General features: G+C 42.3%; 3 protein-coding genes across 3 annotated transcripts in view; 2 read left to right on the top strand and 1 right to left on the bottom strand.

Annotated features, from left to right (window-relative positions):
• Window positions 1–931: 931 nt before the first annotated feature.
• Window positions 932–6,357, top strand: HINT3 (histidine triad nucleotide binding protein 3). The gene is made up of 5 exons (XM_054280089.1): window positions 932–1,079; window positions 1,532–1,649; window positions 2,983–3,052; window positions 3,886–4,012; window positions 6,203–6,357. The coding sequence occupies exons 1-5, from the start codon at window positions 933–935 to the stop codon at window positions 6,248–6,250; spliced, it is 510 nt and encodes a 169-aa protein (XP_054136064.1). The 5' UTR covers window position 932; the 3' UTR covers window positions 6,251–6,357.
• Window positions 6,358–12,825: 6,468 nt separating this feature from the next.
• Window positions 12,826–14,029, bottom strand: LOC128939231 (actin-binding Rho-activating protein-like). Its single transcript, XM_054280092.1, has 2 exons — window positions 13,823–14,029; window positions 12,826–13,538 (listed from the first exon to the last, which is right to left on the bottom strand). Exon 2 carries the CDS (start codon window positions 13,456–13,458, stop codon window positions 12,997–12,999), a length of 462 nt encoding a protein of 153 aa, XP_054136067.1. The 5' UTR covers window positions 13,459–13,538; window positions 13,823–14,029; the 3' UTR covers window positions 12,826–12,996.
• Window positions 14,030–16,642: 2,613 nt separating this feature from the next.
• TRMT11 (tRNA methyltransferase 11 homolog) overlaps window positions 16,643–21,051 on the top strand; it is a 29,116-nt gene continuing 24,707 nt past the window's right edge. Inside the window, exons 1-5 of the mRNA XM_054280088.1 lie at window positions 16,643–16,757; window positions 18,163–18,228; window positions 18,998–19,071; window positions 19,983–20,064; window positions 20,161–20,253. Coding sequence (XP_054136063.1) covers window positions 16,683–16,757; window positions 18,163–18,228; window positions 18,998–19,071; window positions 19,983–20,064; window positions 20,161–20,253 — 390 coding nt within the window. The 5' untranslated portion in view covers window positions 16,643–16,682. The remainder of the gene's footprint in view (window positions 16,758–18,162; window positions 18,229–18,997; window positions 19,072–19,982; window positions 20,065–20,160; window positions 20,254–21,051) is intronic.

Raw genomic sequence — 21,051 nt, 5'->3', positions numbered from 1 at the left:
AAACATTTTTGGAACTTGAAGGCTAACTACCAGTTACCCTTTATTAGCTTCAGAAGTAGTTGACAGGAGGAGGGTGGTGAGGCACTGGAATGGATTGCCCAGAGAAGCTGTGGATGCCCCATTCCAGGAAGTGTTCAAGGCCAGGCTGGATGGAGCCTTGAGCACCCTGGTCTAGTGGAAGGTGTTGTTGGACCGAGATGATCTTCAAGATCCTTTCCAACCCAAACCATTCTGTGATTTTATGAAATATCTTTGGCTGTCAATTAGCATAGCTGTCATGCACAGGCAGCAATTTCAGGGCTGTCAGCTTATGCAGTTGGAACTAACATCAGATTTTAGCCCTCACTGCTGGGAGTGTCAAAGAAAAAATGTAGACTCATTTGGAAAAATCTCTGGAATTCTATTAGTGACTCCAAGCAAACTGCAACAGTGCTGAAATGGTGTTTTAAGATTATTTGGATATTAAATATCCATTTAATTTATATGTGCACATATAAAAATCCAAGTAACTTGAACTATAGGGGCAAAATGTCTAAATTTTTCTTGGTTTGTACTGACGAATGAATTGCTGGACATAACTTTCTGGTGAGGAACGAGAAAGATCCAGCGTCATAAGCACTTATTATCCTTTTTTCCGCCCTCTTTACTGCGTGCTTGATTTTTTTTATCCCCTGCGGCAATTCGAAATTTTAAGAGTGCATTCACATGGTTTTATTCCTTTTTTTTTTTTTGGTTAGTTGGTTGGTTGTTTGGTTTCGTTTTCCCGTGACAACCTAACGGACAGCCCCAGTTCCGCTCGGCGTGCGTCCGGCGGGCGGAGCCGGGCGGTGCCAGCGAGGCTCCCGGGCCCGGGCGCTCCTCCTTCGGCGGGCGGAGCGCCGGCACCGGCAGCGGGAGGGGCCGGCACCGGGACCGGCACCGGGAGCGCGGCCATGGCCGGGCCTGAGGCCGCGGGTGCCGCCGCCGCCGCTGAGGGGAGCGAAACCGGGAATGGCGGCGGCGATGGCTACGATGGGAAGTGCGTGTTCTGCAGGATCGCCCGCCGAGAGGAGCCGGGCACGGCGCTGCTCCCCTGCGAGGTGCGTGAGGCACCTCCTTCCCCGCCCTCCTTCCCCGCTCCCTCACGGGCCGGCCCTGGGATCGCGGCTGGGGCTCGGCGGGGGCGCGGCGGCTCTGAGGGCCCTCGGCGCCGGCGTGGGCAGAGTGGGGAAACATCGCTGGCACGGAAAGCACCTTAAATTAAAGGCGCTGGCCCAGCACCTCGCAGGGGAGCAGCGCAAGTGCTGGCCCAGCAGCCGGCAGCCTGAAAGCTGGCGCCGAGGAAGGCTGACTGCCGAAGGTCAGCAGCGGACGCGCTCCGTGCCTGGAGGCTGCCTCCGAAATACCCTCAGCTTTCCTTGCTGGTCGCGTCAAATATGACATTTGATATCCATATCATCATACATCCATATGGGGGATGTAGACATTGTTACCTACTCTGTGCCAGTATCCTCGTCCTAATCCATTTTGAAACGTTTGCATCCTTTTCTAGGATGAAGACCTTGTTTGCTTTAGAGATATAAAACCTGGTGCCCCCCACCACTACCTGGTGGTGCCCGTGAAGCACATGGGAAACTGCAAAACACTGAAGACAGAGCACATACCTCTAGGTAAGGCTGAAAGTGTGTGCTTAGCCTCAAGGAAAATCGTTTTTCACAGCCTGAAACAGGGGGTTGTCAAGTAAATTACAACTTTGGACACCATTTGTCAACGAGGAAATAGCTGATGTGAGTGAGTGTAGATAGGGACTTTCTGGGAACTTCTATGGGCTGGTCTAGAATAGCACTTTTTTTGTGCAGTTCTGGAAAAACTTTGCAGTTTGCATGGAGTGTAGATGCTTCTGCACTTTGTTGGAAGTACAGCTTTGTTTTTAAAGCAATTATGTGCTGCTTCATTGCATTTTCTTAGATCTGCATATGGAATTCTAAAAGCTTACAGAAGAATTTTATGATGTGTATTCTGTATTTTACAAACACAGATAAGGAGGTCAGAGATTTTGGTGGGGTTGAATTTGGGGTTTGGGTTATACTTTCAGATAAGTGCTGCATTATTTGTCAGGAAAAAAGGGAATGACAGATGAAAAAGGGAGATGGTGTTTCAATTAGCTTTAAGAAAAAATTGAAAAAACAAAATTCTGAAATGTTGAAGCCATTATTTAATGTTGCTAGGCTTATTTTGTTTTTTTTTTTCTCTTAAGAGGACATTGTCCTGGAATTTGTTTCACAAGATATGGCTAGCTAAGTGTGTTGAGTAACAGAAGAAATTGCAGCCATGAAGAAATTCCACCTTAGGGAATGCATCACCACAGGTGATGCAAGACAATAATTTAAATTGCATTTTGCAAAGCTTGCATTGCTGTATTTCTCTTGTAAACACAGGGTGGTTTTCTCCAGAGAAAAAAACTTCTGTATGTGTTTGGCTTCAAAGCAATTCCTCTAACCTCTGCTTTGATTTTTTTTTTAATTGGGGTTACTACATTGTTCAGTGATAATGAAACTGTGTGCTAGTAATAAGAAATACTGACAATTTAGTTCAAATTTATGTACTGTCTCTAAAATGTACTCCAGGCTTTACAGGTTCTGGAGATCAAAGTCCTGCAGCTGTGCAGAGATACAACACTGGAATTAGTGTAAAGTCATCATTCTGACCAATCAGTACTTGTTGGGTTTTTTTAATAAGGGTGTGGCGATAGCCTGGCTTTGGCCAAAGTCCTTATAATAATATCCCACTGGAAAACATTGCAGGTGGGGAAGTTGGTATCAGTGGCAGTTTTCAAGTAAATCATAGCACACACTCTCTTGATTGTCTTTTCTTTGACTAGGAGTACTTACAGTGTTTATGTTTTGAAAAACCCATGTCTGTGATCTCAATGTAGGTTAGTCTCTTGAAGTTAATATTCTGAAGAATATCTTTTTAAAATGAAATTTATTTGTGTTTTAATAGTGAAGAGAATGATGGAAGTGGGAAAAGCTGTTCTCCAGAAGAATAATTTTAGTGACTTGAATGATGTAAGGTATGTAATAAAAACCTTCCATCTTTCTATTGTTTGTGTATATTACTTTTCAGGATGTTACTTTAGAGATGGTGGCAGAACCTGTACAGTGATTTATGGAAGAAGTCAGGTCTACCTTTCACTTACTGCATGAATTCTCAATTAAAATCTGCTGGCCCTGAATAGAAACTTTTTTTTCTGATGAAGTTCTGGCACAAATTTGGTTCCAGCTCTGAGATTCTTTCTTGAACACATCTTGGAGTGTTGGGAGGGCACTTCAAACAACTTACCAAAGAGGCTGCTCTTTCATTATGTGCTGCAAATATGCTGTAAATCCTAGATGCCAGAAGAGAGGTAAACTTTGGCTATTGAAGCAGGATATGATATTGTGTTTCAGTCATACCAGAATTCTCTGGATTTTGGTGCTGGACCCTTCAGTTTAAGGCCCTTGATAGCTGAAATAAACTGTAACATAATTTGAGCCCTGTAGAGAAAAAGGCAGCTGGCTCTTCATGATGAATATTGATAGTTGGCTTTCCAGCTGAAAACTAAGTAGGATACATTTAAGATACTTTTTCGTTTAACTCCTTCTTTTAAAAATGTGTCTTACATACAGAGATGTGAAGGAGAAGATGAATGAATTTTGAAGAGTGTTTTGTGGTATAATGAAAGGGCATGTTTTTGTTCCTGCTTCTATGTACATCAAAAACGCAATGAGTTGTTAGTCCTGTGGATTATGGTAAATAACCTGCAATGAATTGCAGGTAAATAACTGCAATGAATTTGCTCCTGAATTAACTTCTTCCTGAATTAACACCACCACACTGTCTTGTGCTTCTTCTCCTTTTCTGAAGAATGGGTTTTCACTGGCCACCGTTCTGCTCCATAGCCCACTTGCATCTGCACGTCCTGGCCCCAGCCAGCCAGCTGGGCTTCTTATCCAGGATCTACTACAGACTCAATTCCTACTGGTTTATCACGGTAAGTGTAAGGCAGGTGAGCTTTGCCACAGGTTTTCAGTTGGGAGCCATGTCTTTCTAACCTTTTAACTGTGTCCAAAAATTCTCTGACCAATCATTTTTGTGCTTGCTTTAATTCTCGGTTATGTACATTTTGTATTAACTGAGAAAATATAAAGGTTAAAAACTTGATGTTTATGCTTATAAACATTAAGGAATGGAGTGGAGGGGGATAGAATGTAAGAAAATAAAGATAGTGCAGAAGGTAATCTCACCCCTGAGGAGTTGCAGCTGTGCCAATCACTAAAGATTAGGAACAGGCTGCCCTTAAGAAGCCACAGCTGTGTCCAGTGAGGAGTGCTATAGAAGACTGGGTTAGCTGGTCAAGAAGGGAGCTGGAGTTTGTTGGCTGTGCTGTGAAGGAGGCAGCGCTGTGAGGAGCTTTCCATGAGAAATCACCAAGGAGCTACGGAACTTTTGCAATAAGATGACAACAGGGGAATGCTAATAACTAACAGCAAGCAGTACAATGGTTCTGGATCTTGCCCGAGGCTGAGGCTCTGTGATGTGCTTCTGTGGACACTTTGTAAATATTTGGGTTTTAATATAAAGGGCTATATTCAAATGTGATGGATTGTTTTGAATATAACCTGGTTAATCCCATGTAGGTGAAAACAAATCCACCTAATGACTGCATTTATTACTTCATGTGGTTTTTCTCATCTTGTCATTTTTAGACTAAGCCTAGTGCCTGCTTTACAAAAACATTGTTGGTACTGATTTATGTCAGTAGCGATTAGCAATGAGACTGAACTGACACTGACTAAAGCACTTAGAAAATCTCTCTCTAGAGACCTAAACCTCACTCTCATTGCTTTGATGCAGCAAAGCACCTGTCCTTGCAAGGTAACTGTAGCACCCTAGAGTCATTGCACATCCCCACATCAAAGCTGCTAAAAAAGGTCTGTCTCATCTAAAGAATATAGACAGCTTCTTACTTAAAGAGAAGAAACACAGCTTCTTTACAGTGGCACCTTGCTGGAGTTCACTCCTAGCTCAAAAGAAGCAGATGTGTCTGCTGTGTTATTGAGCATCTCAGAAATACTTGTCCCTGAAGTACATATAGCTGTGTAGTTTTACCGCTTAAGTCTGGTTATCCAGTATGGCTGCACTTGGGTATTTTGCCCTGCTGTCAGGTTGGAAAATGTTGTTGGGTTGGTGGTGGTTCTGGTTTGGTTTTTTTTTTCACATTACAGTGTCCTGAATGTGATACTTGTTTAAGAATGCAAAACAGGATTCAGATAATATAATTTTCATTTGCTGCATACTTTATGTAGCTTTATTTTTAAATTAACTGCAGTAATTACTGAACTCTGTTGAGTTGCTCCTACCTGAAGTATCTGATTGCATTTTTATCATCTGCATTTAAAAAACTTGAGCTTTTCACCTTAATATAGTTCCTTTGGAGATTTTAATAAAGCCTCAAGCACTACATCGAGTTAAAAGATTAATTCAGTAGGACTGGCAAAAAAAGCAAAGGCTGACAGTAAACTGATCAGTTTCAGAAGTGCCCCTGTTGGCCTCCACGTGCCCAGTCTGGCCTGCTTGTTGGCAGACTCCCTCCTGCGCTGAGCCTTCCTGAGGGCTCTGTGAGCTGCTGCTGTTACGTGTACAAAGCACAGCTGCCCCAGTCCTGCCCATGATGCGCAAATAGCCATGTATGATGACAAAAGTCTCTGTTGGTGCGGTGATGTGACCAAACCATGAGGTAGTAACTCGTGACAGGAGCCACACACTTGAATGCCCTCTGTCCCTCAGCAGTTTGTGGCTGGTGGTGCAGTGAGAGGTCGCAACACACAGTTCTGGAGTGGCTCGCAGAGAATCCCAGCTCTCACCACTGGGTTGCTCCAAGCACTGCTGTCTTCTGAGGTCTCTGCAGACACAGTGCTTTAACAGATCTGCTGTTCATGTGCTCAAACCTCTTCTGACCTCCACATCATGATCACCTCCTGAGTGTTTGTTGGAAACTGAGTCTGTTGTTGAAAGGAATTGTTGTATTCTGTTTCTCCTGTACCCTTAATCTGTAAAAGTGAAAAGTAAATTCTCTGTTAGTGTCACTGTTTTTGAAATGGAATTTTCAGTAAAATGAAGGCCCACAGTGGAGTTATGTGGGCCTTCATTTTTGTAATGCATTGCTTTCTCTCTTTCATAGGCTGAACAACTGATCGAGAGACTGCAGACTGAAAATGCTGCCAGCTGAAAGCTTGTGTTGTCAGCCACTTTGGTCTTTGAGCTCTGATTTAAGGTTGCACAGTTTGATGTTGCCAATAATATCCCAGGATAAAAAAAGCTTTAGTTCCTTATGAGGAAATATGTTGGATTTCTGTGGTGTTTAGATGGTCTGGGAAAAAGCTCAAAGATGGCTTTGGGCCCCCGGGTTCGAAAGGACGAGAGGAAGCTTCAGATTTGTTCTCGGTCTCGGTGTTTATTAATTGCTTATCTAAAAGATTTTCTCTTGGCCTGACAGAGTTCTGCTCAGCAGTCAGCCATGGGCACACACTGAAAGCCCCTGGGGCGGTCACCTATCTTTATACCCGGAGTTACGTATACAATATTTATCATTTTTCTCCAATACCCTCTATCCTTATTAACTAGTGTTCTCCTAGTAAGGTCCAATCCTGGAGTGCCAACTCCACCACAGAAGATGGAGGCTTAGAGGAAGAAGAAGAAGGAGAAGGGCACGCCCCAATCCCTCCATCTTGCTTCTTTAGACTCCCCTGTACAGGGATCTTAAATCTTGTATCTCACACTCCAATTAACTTGTCCCTTCACCATTCACCCCAGTGAAATCTTCTCGTCCTCATACTGATGTCATCTCCCATGTGGGATCAAAGTCCAGCCACCAGACATCTCTGGCAGCATTCCAGGACTCCCGAGCCCCCCAGGGGGGGTCTTGCTCACCCTGCACCCCAGTTCTGAGAGACTGAGATCCCACAGAAATACACACAGAATTTGTAGCTGCTAACCTAATTCTTCCATTTGGATATGTCAGTCTGTATACTTCCCTGGCAATAGCGCGATATATTTTAGTTAAAATTTTAATTCAATTTGTGTAGATCCATACATAATACACACACACATGCACACAGGCAGAGAACTCTTCCTATTAAAAGGCAAAGTGTAGCAGCAGAATGTATTGCAACCAAGGCAGTGAGTTACAACTAACAGCATATGAATGTTACCAAAGGGAGTATTTGCTGCAGAATCAAGCTTTCATTTTCAAGATGCATTGTCCTGGGATTGCAGATAACATTTCAAACATTTGTTCCCACCTGCATTTGTATGATATGTTACTTATGCCTAGTGATGGGAAGGTACATTGCTGAAAGTACAGTACTGACTTTCTGGTGCAAAACTACTTCAATGTTACCTGACTTGTTTGCATCACAGTGACACAGTAAACATGAATACAATATGTGCCCAATAGTTTATGTGTAAATAGACCTAATGTTTTTTTCCCCTCTTATGTGCACAATATTTGAAATTACTATATGTTTACAAAGAATGTGAAGAGTTCAAAAGAATGGATTTAATATACTGCTCTTCTACATGGCAGTAGATAGAAAAGTCCAGATTTTCTGGTCTTATTTTCACTGCAAGTCCCTTGCAGATTACTAATGCCTTGGCCAAATTTGGATTCTAAATGAAGTCATAAGAGAAGCTGGTCTGAAATGTAGTGTGTGTGTGGCAGACTTACATAAGAGCAATGTGATTTGACTTTGGGATAGCAGGGACTCAGCCCAAAATTGGAACATGCCAAGTTGCTTAAGGAACCTGTTGAACATTTGCCTTTGCAGCATGACTCTAATCAGGAATGCTAGCACTTGTTTTTCAGTACCATAATAAGGCAGACTGTTTGGCAAGTGAAAACTCCAGAACACATGGAGTGGATTTTCTCTGTTCACAGAGCTTGTCTTGGTGCCGAGCTAACCAAGTGCCCTTGCCTGATGCATTCAGATGCAGCTGAGGTGAGAACATCTGTTGCACCTGCAAACTTCCCTGAACATAGTAGTCTGTTTCCCATGGATCCAGCACCTGTTGCCTTAGTGATACAATGTGCTGTAATATTCTTACAGTACTTCAGAGAGTCCACACCCTTCTGAAGAACTGCATTTTTTCCTGGCAGTTTACACATCTCTGTCCGTAAGATCTTCTTCCTAATGTCTTGTTATATGTATTAGTGGGCACTTGCATGTTATTTGCAGCCCTTTAGGGTTTTAATTTATTACATTTGGTAGGAAAAGTTTGACTTAAAGCCACTGAACTTTGACTGTGCAATAGATGAAGAGGTTTGAGCTGGCTCCTGACTTAGTGAAATACCTGTATATTAAGGACTTTCAAGAGTTAATATGTATGTGTTCTGATCTGCAATTAATTTATGTAACTGTACTGAACTGTGACATGTAATATGTAAAATATCAACATGAACTGTTGTCAAAAAGGATTAATAAATGCTAGTCTTGGATGATTTTCCAGTGCAATGGAATAGCTGACTCTGAGGGTTGACCCTAGATAGCTCTTTGCTCACTCTTCATCCCTTAACCCAGTGGGGTGGGAGAACAGAAAGAACAAAATGAAAAAACTCATGGGTTGAGATAAAGATAGTTTAATATGTGAAAGAAAGAGGAAGAAAAAAGCAAAGGTAATAACTCATGACCTTCCATAGGCTGGCCAATAGCAACAGCCCCCACAGCCCAAAAAATAGCCCTCTCTTCAGCTTTTATTCCAGACATGATATATCATGGAGTATCCCTGCTGGCCAGTCTGTGTCAGGTGTGCAGGTTCTGCTCTCTCTAAGCTTTTTGCCCACTGAGGCAGGGGGCAGAGCAGGAGAAAGAAGGCCCTGACATTGTCCATGCATTGCTCATGCACAGCAATCACCAGAACTGCTGTGTTACCAGCACTTCAGTCACACCCAAACCTGGGATGCTCTGAAGGAAGTTACTCCATCCCAGCCAGACTCTCTGTGTTGCCAAATGTACATGAAACCACAAAGGCCAACTTTGATGTCTTAATTTTGGAGAGCGACCCCACTAATGGCAAGACTGAAAAGGTAAAAATCTGGGTATAATGTCACTTACAGAGTTTTGCTGATGAGAAAGATGGGGATATCCTGTGTTCCCTGACAGCAGCAGACAGACATCTGAACAGCTGAAACAGCAAAGCATTAAACAGAGGCACACTAATTACTGAGAGGAATTCTCAGCCTCTTGTTAGTGTTTTTCAGCACAGAGCTGTGTTCTGTTTTCCTTCTGCACTGACAAGCATTCTTGGACTCTGAAGATAATTGTTTTAATTAGGTGAAGAAATACTTTCTGAAAAACCTAACCTAATACTTCAATATGCTACTGAATTACTGGCTAGTCCCTGGAAGAGACAGTGGGCAGATCCTGTTAACTCTGTCACTGTCTTCTATAGAAGCTTTTAGAAATTTTAAAACTTCCAAAATCATCTGTAGATCTTTCTAAGGAGCAAAGATCAATAAGGAGCATGAACTCAGCAGCTCTTACTCTCCAAAGAGCTTGAAGAAGCAAAGGAAAGTTGTTTAGCCACTGCTGCTGGCTCTGTTCTTTGATCCAGTATTAGCAGTCTTGAGAAAAGCTGCTTTTTTGACCTCATGTTTGGGAATGACAAAGCTTTATTTGTATTGGTTTGCTCAATTGTCTTACATAAACTCCCAACCTAACATGAACCCAGGGAATAATGCTTTTATGCTGAAAGGATGAAGCAGATACACATAACATGCTGTTAAAAATAAAAAGAAATTGTGGTTAAATTGGTAATAATACCTCAGAATATTCCAAAGTCTTTTTAAGTGTGAGTTGTAAATAAAAGTAGGAGAATGACAGCAAACCAGTGAAAATTGTATTTGAAATTTGAGAAACTTGTAAACAATTAAATGCTGCATAAAAACTCTTGTCATTTCAAACTAATGTGCAACATTTATTGAAATGGTGACAGTGCCTTCAGTGTTTGACAAAACAAACCACAGATAATCTGTATATGATATACAGTCCAACAGATGCAGAGTTTACAGACTTCAGGTGGAAGGAGGGCAAAGACCACTGAGGTAATCTGTCACAAAGTGAAGTTTAGGAGAGATCTAAACAGCTAAAAGATGCTTATTAGGGCAAGAACACCTTTTAAAAAGATTGGGGTTTACGTACTACTCCAAATTATCTGTAATACTAAAACCCCTTACATGCTACAATTTCTGCAAAAACAATTTAATAAATTCTGTTCCATTTACTCAAATGGGAGCCTGCTGAAAAAAAACAAGTTGCATGTTGAAAAGTTTAAATTCCTACTTCATCTGCAGATGTTTATCTAATCACAGATGAAGCAAAATTTTGTAAAACTTGTAGCTGAACTGAGTCATGTGCATTAGATATAATACATTCATGACTAAACAGGCTTCAGGAGTAATTTTTTATTCTAGAATGTACCAGTGTGCAAGCTGACCAGTTCTATTATCTATCTTTTAGTCTTTTTTTGAAATGCTATTGCTGGAAGCACAAGACTGGATTTGTCAACCTGTGTGCTGAGCCAGTTTGGCAGCTCAGTGTTTATAATCATTGCATGGGCACACAGAAAGATTTCAGTCACGTTTTCCAGAATGCTCATCTAAAGCTGGCAGGTTGGCTCTGTAATTGTTTAAAGAAATCCCTCTATAAATAATAGTTTTGTTATATAGTATATAGAGCAAGCTTTTTTTAGTCGCTTACAAAGTAGGTAAGACCATGTCATTAAGGGTTTGCTCTGCTTCTGTTTTGATCAGAGGTGTTCTTAAAAAGTGCTTGTAGATGTGCTCAAGCATCTACCACTTACATGGCAGTGACAGCCTAGATTGCTGATATTTAACTATTTGAGCCAGCCTTAATTAAAGTGTAGTAAATTTATGTGAGCTGGACTTGCATCTTATGGTGCTCAGGCTACATACTGCCTCACATGTGTGTCTTGCAAGGAATTATTTGTACAATGTCCAGCAATGTATTATTTTTCCTCATAGTGCCATCCAATTAGTTACCTGGTGACACTTGAAGTGCCTGATGCTGCTTCCTGCAAGTTGCGAACTAACACTACAGCAGAACTGAGTGGATTTCAGAATTGTTAGAATTAAACAAAACTCATTCCACAGCTGCACTATAAAATGTTTAATTTGCATTAAAATCTGAATGCATGTAAAGACTTCCTCTAATAGGACCTGAAAAATGAGGTTGTGCTCATGTAATTTGGCAAGAAATGCTTTTTCAAAAAGAACATTTTAAATATGTTAAGATAACAAACTACATCTACTTCTTTTTCAGCTGCAAGGTGTAGATCTGTTTAGAAAGAAGCAGTAGGTTTGAAAGCTAAGGGAGCACACACCAACAGTGCCTGGTGCAGCACATATTCCCCCTTTTCCAATGTGGTAAAATTATGTGGTGATTAAAATCCATTCTCTACCTGCATCTGACTGCCCTGTTCCCCAGATATACTTATTTCAGCACATTAATTTATTCCCTTTTTTTTCCTCCTCTTTTCATTGTCCTTTCACCAGAAAAAGAAAAAAGGAGGGAGGAAAATAATGAAATCCTCAGCCAAAGACTTAGTTTGGTGCAAATCCTCACTGGATGAAAACATCAAAACAAACCCCCATTCTTTTAGGCTTTTTGCAACAGAAGTTCTTTTATATAAATAGCATAAAATTACACATCACTTTTACCAAGTTCCTAATTTATATTAAATTTTAATATTCTTTTGATGCAAGAACAGTATCTTACTTTAAAGACCCATCAAGTAGTGTAGTTAACACCACACAGAAGCTTCTATTTGCACTGGTAAAAATATTACTTTAGATTTCTAATTATACAGTTTTATTAGTGGTAATGATTGTAAATACAGGTCCTGATTATTTTTCATAGCACTATTACAACTATGTTATATAACCAATCCTTTATTTTTCTTTCTGAAGAGCTCACAACTGTGCTCTGAAAGCAGTTAAATGAGCTGTGGGACTGCTGCTATATTTTCATTTATGCATTTGGTACTACAGTATCTCTACTCTCGTAAAAAACATTGCTACATTTTGGTGAAAGAAGAGCTGTTTTTTTTCCTTATGAATGCACAGATGCCCAAATACAGAGTTTCTGATGACTTTTGCATCTTTACATTGTGGCACCCTACCTTCTCTGAAGGGGTATAGCTGAATTCACTGAAAAGGATGCAGAGCTTTGTGGACTTCTTCTGAAGCGTTAGAAGAACAGGAAAAAAATGGTGTGAGATAAAAAACAAAAAGAACAAGAGACACAGAAGGTTTGGAGAAGATATGACTGTAAGATTAGACTATTAAATACCACAACCAGTGCAGCTGTCCAAAATCCAAGCAAGATGCAACTAATTTAGGAACCATCAACTATGCTTGCTGTGATATTTTTGTAAGCTTGGGAATTTCTATCTACTTCATGAAAATAACTTCCATTTATTCAGTTTAACCATGTGAGATTGAACCTAAAATTTTGCTATATACCAGGCTCTTTGTTTGAAGAAGTATATGAATTCCCACAAGAGTTTTCAATTCCACGTTTTACAAATCCCATCCTCCCACACAGTAAGTATTTCACAACCTGTAGGAAACAGTAGTGTAGGATAGCAAGTTAGTAATTTATACTTTCAGTAACCTAAAAGCAGTAGGCCAGCACAGTTATTTGAAGAACTCTCATATACTTGCTAGTAGATGATAATAAGGACAATCCAATGTCAATGTGATGGAGTAGCTTGTAATCTGTGATTTCCATCCAAATCTCTACCATTTTTACAAAAATATCCTCCTCGCCCATTTCCTCTCCTGCTTGTGTCCCAGTAGGTAGCTGAGTTGAAATTCTGTAACCAAAACCTGTGAAGATGGTATCTAATTATGTTTTTCCAAATGGAACCGTGCAGCAAAGTTCATTCCAGGACAAAGCCTTATTGTAGTAAAGTGATGACCACATCATCATCTTTTCCTTGCCAAAGCATTTCACCTTCAAAATGCACCAGACCGTGTTTTCTGGCTCTTAACAAGATTCCCACTACTTTATTGGAAATAGTCACGTATGTTTCAAACAGCTGCCCGAATGTCACTGTCACGTGTCCATCTTCTCCCACCTTTCCAGTTCTTCTGATGATCGAGCACAGCTCTTCTACTTCCCTACCCACGTGTGAGTGGGCATCTCTCCCTCTCTGTTCTGTCCGAGAGCCTTCCGGGGGTCTCCCGTAGGTGGGATCTCCTCTGTGAGTGTGCGCAGGTCCAGACGCAAGCCTGTCATCGCTGCTGAACGGATTCTTCCTCTGATACTCAATGTGATCCTCTGCCCAGGTCTGCCAACTTTTCCTCAGGTCACCCACTGCACTGGTAGCTTTAGCACTTTGCCCTTTTTCTCCTTCCATTGCTGAAAATGTTTTATGGCACTCAAGCAGGAAAGGAATCAGTGACTGGCTGTAACTGTGGCTCCCGTGTGCACTGTCAGCTGTGAAGGAAAAACAACAAATCAGCCTGATCTTTTTTGGAAGAGTTTTGCCTGAGTCAGAGGCAAGGCTGCTGAAAAAGAGGCTAAATATCTGAAGATTTTAAGTCCACTCATAATTCTCCAGCAATGAAGAAAGTAAAAGTGATTCAGGTGACATTCAGAAGTAATTTAAGAACACAGGGCGGTAAATTACGTTTACAAGATTACACGGTGCTCCACCGATCCCGCAGTTATAACCCGAACAAACCCCGCAGCCTCCGTGCAACACACAGTGCAGTACTCACTCCTCTTGCAATGACGCCTTTCCAAGAACTTTATCCTGGTCCCCGGCAGCCCCGCTGACTTCCCAAACAATCTGATGCAGTGCTGGCTGAGCCGCGGAGAGAGCAAACCATTCCCGAGCGGCAGCACCAACCCATGCACAGGGGTGGGAAGCCGCTCTCCGCCTGAACGCTCAGTAAAGGTGGACGAATTCACGCCGCGCCGACAAGGTTCCCTCAGGCTGCGCTAGTTATAATGCACATAAAATATTATCTGGAGCCGAAACGCCAATACATGGTGGGAGCAAGGGGATTTTCCTCATCAGGCACTGCAAGGAGAAATAAAAGTGCAGTTAGCGAGTGCGTCTCTGTCCGCAACACCCTATTTAGCGAGGAAGACAAAGGCAGAATAGATTGTTCTCCCTTAAAAGGCCGTGCTGCACGGCCATGGCCGCCGGCTGCAGCGCGCGGGCAGGGCGGGGAGCAGCGAGCGCCCCTCCGCTCCCGGGGCGCGGCGGGCTGCCCGCCACCTGCGGCATTCCGTGCGCCTGCAGCACCGACCCGCTCTGCGGGACAGGGGCATCGGATGAATCAGAGACAGGCTTTACATCCCCACCGACATCTGACTGTGCTACAGCCACGTCTTTGCTGGGTCGTATCGTTCACCTGTCGAAATATGCAAGCCGGAGTTTCCAGGTAGCACATGAGTAGAGCTGATACTTCTACCGACATTTGAAATTAAAACACAGGATCAGTGCTGGATTTTAATAGACAGAAATGCAAATTCCGAACAGTTTAACAGTCGAATTACAGATTGGGTATTTCTGTATTTTGAAACTGTTGTTGTTTTAAAAGTAAGTTTTCATGGGCATTTGCCCACATGCATAAGTTGGTACTGTTGCAAGTGAACCCATGAGCAGGGACAGGACTCCTGAAATTCCCCAGCAGAACCTCCAGGTCAATCAAAAAACACTTGTGTTGCCTCTGGGTCTAGAAGAGTGCCTGAGGTGAGCACAGAGTGGCAACACAATCACCAGAGAAGGGAATTGGGAATAATAAGCAACAGTACGCATGAAATAATGGCTTTTTATTCATGGTCTCTCACTTTTAAATTGAAACTCATGGTTTTTGTATACTACCATTTTTATTACATATTTTTTTGTGAGAGGAAGGTGGCTAATTCTAGCTTCCTGGATAAATTTCAAGGTGAGTAATTACACTTTGTGTATATAATATTCCCCTGAAGGCTGAAAAGTGTAAATTTTCTTCCTTTCCCTCACTAGAAGAGTTAAGAGATATGTAATGTTTTTAAAGATGACTCCCCACATCCACACTAACAAACTGCTTGATTCTCCTCGCTGACATTACAGGAATGTACGTTCTCTTTCCAAACACAGCATCTGAAAAGCATTTTGTTTTTATGTGAGAATCAAATACTCTGTAAATCTTAGTAACGTACATTCACTTTCAAACTAAGTAGAGCAACATGTATGCACTGCCAGAGATTATGCATGGATCCTCAAGTCAAAAGCAAGAAAAAACCCACGGCTTTTGTTAAAGTCTTCTGTAGGAAACAGTATCAGTGAAAAATAGGTATTCACCTTGAGAGAACAGGCAGCAATGCCCCGAAGGTAAAGCAGTGCAGATAAAGGAAGCAAAAGCCAGTTTCAAAGAGATTAAGCTTAAAAATAATACCAACAACCCCTTCTAAGGAGTTTCTAAAATGGAAGCCATAGAGCTAAGAAATTTAAAGTGAGACAGATTGGAAAAATAAAAGCAGACTTTTTCCACTAAAGCTCTCTCAGCAATTACAAGATTTTGTAAGCAATCAGCAATTTCAGGCTTGCAGGGCTTGTCAGCAGTTCAGCAATGTGTTTATTGCTGGGTCTCAGCATTCAGCTACTGAGGTGAACAAGCCGGACCCACATGTACCTCTTCCCTTTCTCTTCTAGGAAAGCTCACATTTAGGTGCCAGGTTGCTTTAGATGGCTTTCTTGTCAATCATCAGGGCTAAAGCTTCACAGTGACCTCAGTTTTGGTTACTGCAGGAAGGGATAACTGGAGGATGAGATTATGGAGATGCATCAAGGAGCTGTCCCGTGCAGTGTTCACAGGTCATGAGCAAAATCTTAGCTATCTAGAAAAAAACCCAAAAAAATGAAAAAAAAAATCCAAACAAGCCCAACAACTTTAGCACATAAAACACAGAACATGAGTTCAGTGCTGAGCTGGCCTGGTCCTAATAAACAGTTTACCAAAATCTGGATAAGATGAACCTTTCAGATCAACACAACAGCGAGACCAGTGAGTACGGGATTACAATTATTAAGACTAGATATTAAAACAAAACATAACCCGCAAGACAAACCCCTTTTTGCCCCTCTGCCGGACCGTCACACCTCTCTCTGCCCCTTTCCTGGGAATGTGTTTCTCTACCTGCTGCGACACCCACGCCGCCGGCGCTGACCTCCTTCCCACGGAAAAAGGAATGCGACTCCTTTGGCATCTGTTAATTCTTAATGTTATTTAATGCTCCAGATCCTTAAGTGTGGCCGGGAGAGGCCTCGGCGGGCCCCTGACAGTGAAACACCCCTGAGCGAGCGTGTCCCCGGTGTACACGGAGTTATTTATAAACCACACGCAGGCACTGCTGCACTGACACGTGGCGTGCGTGATAAAGCACACCCAAAATATAACTACCAGGAGGATGGGAAGGAGATGAAGTGAGCATTAATTCCTGAAGACTTCGCACAGTCCCGTGTCCCGCTCCGGGCGCTGCAGAGGCCGCGGGGGTCTCTCTGCCACACGCCCCTTCCCGGGCTCCTCCCGCCGCTCCCGCCCTTCCCTGCCGGCGGCGCATGCGGGAGGCGGGGGATGGCCGGACATGGCGCTGGCGGCCCCGCCGCTACGGCGCTATTTGCTGCTGCTGGCGCAGGAGCACCTGGAGTTCCGCCTGCCGGTGAGCGCTGCGCGGGGCCGGGACTGCGACCGGGGCAGCGGCTGAGGGCCGAGTGAGGGGCCCAGTGAGGCGCTGCCCTCCTCTCCCCTCCCCTCTCCTCGGGGGCGCTCCCGAGCAGCGCGGGCCCGGGTGTGCCTGGGGAGCCGGACCCTGGCCGGGGTCCCCTCTCTCCGGGAGAGCCGGGGGCTCGCAGCGCCCGGCCCCTCTTCCCTCGCCCCTTCCCGCGTCCGACCCCCAGGCTTCCTCTTCTCCCTCCTGCCCCAGGCTCGTGGGGAGCCTCCGCGTGGTGGCTATAAGGCAGCACTTTCCTTGCCGCTCGCTTTTCCACAGCCTCTGGCGCTAGGAGAGGTTGCCAGCAGAGTACCCGGGGCTCCATGAGAGAGGCGGAAGCTGGGGTTACAAAAATGCTTTCAAGTCTTGGCTTTGGTGACTAATTTAGAAGGTTAAGTTATCCGTCAGCTCCCGCCAGTGTGCCCTGGGTGCAGGAGCGGCTGGAGCTGCCCTGGGCACACGCCAGGGCCTCTCTCCGTGCTCTGCCCGGGCGCTGGTGGAGCCACCGTCCCTGCCGGTGTGCAGGGGAAGACTCAGTGCCATGGTCTGCTTCACTGGGTGATGTTCCCTCGTCGATTGGACTGTCACACGTTACAAAATGTTTAACGTGTCTTGAAGCTTTTATTTTCCTTGTTGTCATTAAGGTTCTCTTTCCTATTTGCTTAGTGGGACTGGAACCTGAGTTCCATTCATGATCATCCTGATTTTTCTTTAGGCAAGGCCACCGGATGAAGTAAAAAGAAGATGATACATGTGTAACACAGAAAGTTTTTCTTTTTATCACCAAGGTTTTGGTGACACATGGTGACACAGTTGCTGAAGGAAGCAGAGCCAATTCTTCTTTATTTTGGTGGCTGCTCAGCTTGTTTGGTTTTGTGATGAGCTGTGCTAGGAACATGATTTTCAAAAGCTTAATGGAACAAGCAGGGACAGATTTTTTTAGCCAGATGATCTGCTGATCCTGGCCCTGAGTCAGTGTTACTACTGAAATACAACTTTTATGTGAACTAGTCAGAAAAATATTTCAAGAAGAGAGTGGATAATATTGTTGTGAGAGTGTAGAATTGAACAGTAAAGATTCTGATGAAGGAGAATATATGAAATGGTGGGGTTTAATTACTGAAATTTTCCTGACATTTGCCAATGAATTTTGAGAAAACTGTTTTTATAGCAGGGAGGTCTTAATGTTCAATTAATGAACAGTGCGTACAATCTGAATTTACTTGTGAATGTGTGCCCTATCCACCATCTTATTAGAATTAGTGTCATGCTGCTTCTTCTCTTTTCTCTTTTTTCCCTTTTCCTTTTCTTCTTTATAAGATTCTAAGTCCTGACCTTTATGTTTTCATTTTAGGAAATAACATCATTGCTCTCCCTTTGTGGCGGACAATTCAGTGGCGAGCAGGAAATTCGTGTAAATGTAAGTGAGGACCAACTATTTTACTTGAGTGTATGTATGGTCTGCAAGTATGTTCTTTACAGTATTTTTGTTAATTGTGGGCATCTGAATAAATATTGAAATTTCTTAGGAAATTCGGGAATCTTGCCAAAACTGACTTCTCAGTTTCAGTAAAGAGTCAGAACTCTTTACTGAAAGATGCACAAAACGGAACTCTTTAGTAAAAAGATGCACAAAATGCACCTCAGGTTGTCTTCATTTACCAGCATGAAAAGAAGCAGTGCCACCTGCTGGGAGGCTCTCCTTGCTTTTTAGGATAGCTAAACCATGAGAACACAGCAGCAGTTTGGAGTTGGTGTTTGTCTCTAAATCAGTGAGACACTGGAGGAGTGCAGTTAGGAAGCCATATGATTCAGGTCTCAGTGCTTGGCCAGAGAATGTTATTGGGATTTAGTTGCTGCTAAACAGGAAACCTGTTATGAGGTATTTCCAATCTTTAGTGGATGAATAATCAAGAGAAATGCAAATAATATTTTACCAAGTCAGTTATGTTGGGAAAATGAAATACATAACAGAATTTCGCAGACATTCAAGCTGAGTAAACAGTTTTGTCTCGGATTAATTATTTTATCCCCATGTTCTCTGTATGATTAAAGGTAACAGATGTATTTTTTATTAATTTTTTTAATCTTCAGTAGGCATGTTCTGTTTTTATAGAACAGAACTGTGTCGTTGTGTAATTCATGTGACATGCTGGGTATTTGTGTGGCTTACCTTCTCTTGATTGCAGTCTCCCTTTTGGATTCTCAATATTCCTTCAGAAGAGATGGCAAGGGGACTAATGAAGCGGACCGTATGTGCAAAGTAAGAGATTTACAGTGTTGTAAATAATAACACAAGCAGTGGAATTTTGCTCTAATATGGCAAATATAAATTTTGTATGGAGTCATAAAATAGTCTCCGATTCCCTCTAGAATTGAGAAGGTGCTACTGGAGCCTGTAGGACTCCTGTAGGACTGATTGTGTAGCATCCCTGTCTGTCCTCTTTACTCAGTGTATGATCAGTTCAGGGTCTCCAAATGGTGTTCTTCACTCCAGAGACAGTACTTGTAGTGTCACTCATGTTTTATGTGCCTTATGTGCCTTTATGACCATACTAAATTTGGGGTGCCTGTGCTGTGTTCTTCAGAGCTTGGTCTCCTCTGCAGAACGTTGCACAGTCCCTGTTAAGTGCTTGATGTCTAAGCTATTCAGTTTTATCTAGAATGACTTGGGCTCTCCACTCTTGCCTAAAGAGTGGAGCACTGCACTTCAAAAAGCAGCTGCAGGCAGTTCAGGGAGTAAAATGTGACACAACAAGGTTTCAGATGTTCTGCACACTGTGCACTCTCAGCTAATGTATGCTAATTCTATGTACAAAGCATAACTAGCCCACAGCTTATTTTTCTATTTCTACAGGTGATTGTGGGGAGATGTGTTAGTTTTAGACTAAGATCACTGGAGTACCTCCATTGCACTGCTAATCAATATGAAAAGCTCTGAAGGTTTTGGTGCATGTTACCAAACAAAGAAAAGCATCAGTGAAATATCAGCCTGTGATTAAAAATACTTGTTACAGACAAAAACTAAAACATTTGTCTAGAATTAAATGTCAACTTTAATACTCCATGAATTAAAGCCTAAATACACTGGCCAAGTAGGTTAAAAGGAATAAATATCTGTAAGGCATTTTCCCTACTCTATGTGATTAACTTGCAAAAACTTTGTAATTTCAGGTCTATATTTGAACTGTGGGGCCATGGAAAATCTGCAGGGGAGCTCTATGCATCCTTGAAGAACTATCCAACAGACAAGATGGTATAAAAATAAAGAATCTGGATACTGGTTCCTTAAGCCCACTGAATAGCACTGCATCTGTACTAATTAAATGTCTTTGCCTTTTATTTTTTTCAGCTTCCATATCTACAGTCAGACTCTACTTACAAAGTACATATTCATACATTTAATAAAACACTGACCCAAGCACAGAAAATAAAAAAGATTGATGTAAGTAGATGGTTAAGAAATCTTTGTTTAGTTTAATCTGTTCATGTTGTTCTTATTCCATGCTATCAGTGTATTTAGGTTTCTTCAAGACCTTAAGGAAATTTATGGCTTATATCTTATCAGGTCTAAATGAGATTTTTGTGTCTGAATTAACATTCTCTCAAAATTCACAGCTTTTTTTTCTCCCCCTCTATAAACTGGCTGTTTAAGGCATATACAATGCCAAACAAATAGCACTGGGCGGAAATCTCAGCCCAGTGTGCTGCAGAAACCAAAGCTTGCTGCTGAGAACTATAAGATTCAAATGGCAAGAGTTAGGTTCTAAATTTTTGGAAAATCTGTTATTTGAGCTCTTTATTAGGCTTATATTGTTGCAGAATGTGGAACAAGTGACTTCAGCTGCAAGGTGTGGATTGTGTGCTGATTTCCTGTTCTTATCTGTACTTGTGCTCTCCTCCTAACTATATCAGTATTTCATTTAGGGCATTTTTCCAAATTACTGTTTATTTCTGCTCTTCCACATTCTATTTTGGCACCTGTTTATTCAGTTTACTTCATTTACAGAGACTGAAATTATCTGTATAAGTAGTAGCTATTTTTCGCTGTTTGTTCAGTTTTTTTGTACATGAAATAATGCTAAGTATGCAAACAATTGTAGCTGCACATCACTGAAATTTCACATCCTATTGTTCATCATCATTGTTGTTTCTATCACTTGAAAATTGCATAATTAATATCCACAGTTAATTTCCTTGGAAGTTGAATTCTGTTCAGATTATAAAAGGTGTTGTGGTTCCC

Source organism: Melozone crissalis, unplaced genomic scaffold, assembly GCF_028551555.1.
Source record: "Melozone crissalis strain CALT ecotype California unplaced genomic scaffold, PUWL_Pcris_2 ptg000027l_1, whole genome shotgun sequence".
NCBI classification, from domain to species: Eukaryota; Metazoa; Chordata; class Aves; order Passeriformes; family Passerellidae; genus Melozone; species Melozone crissalis.
This window is presented reverse-complemented; position numbering and strand designations above follow the sequence as displayed.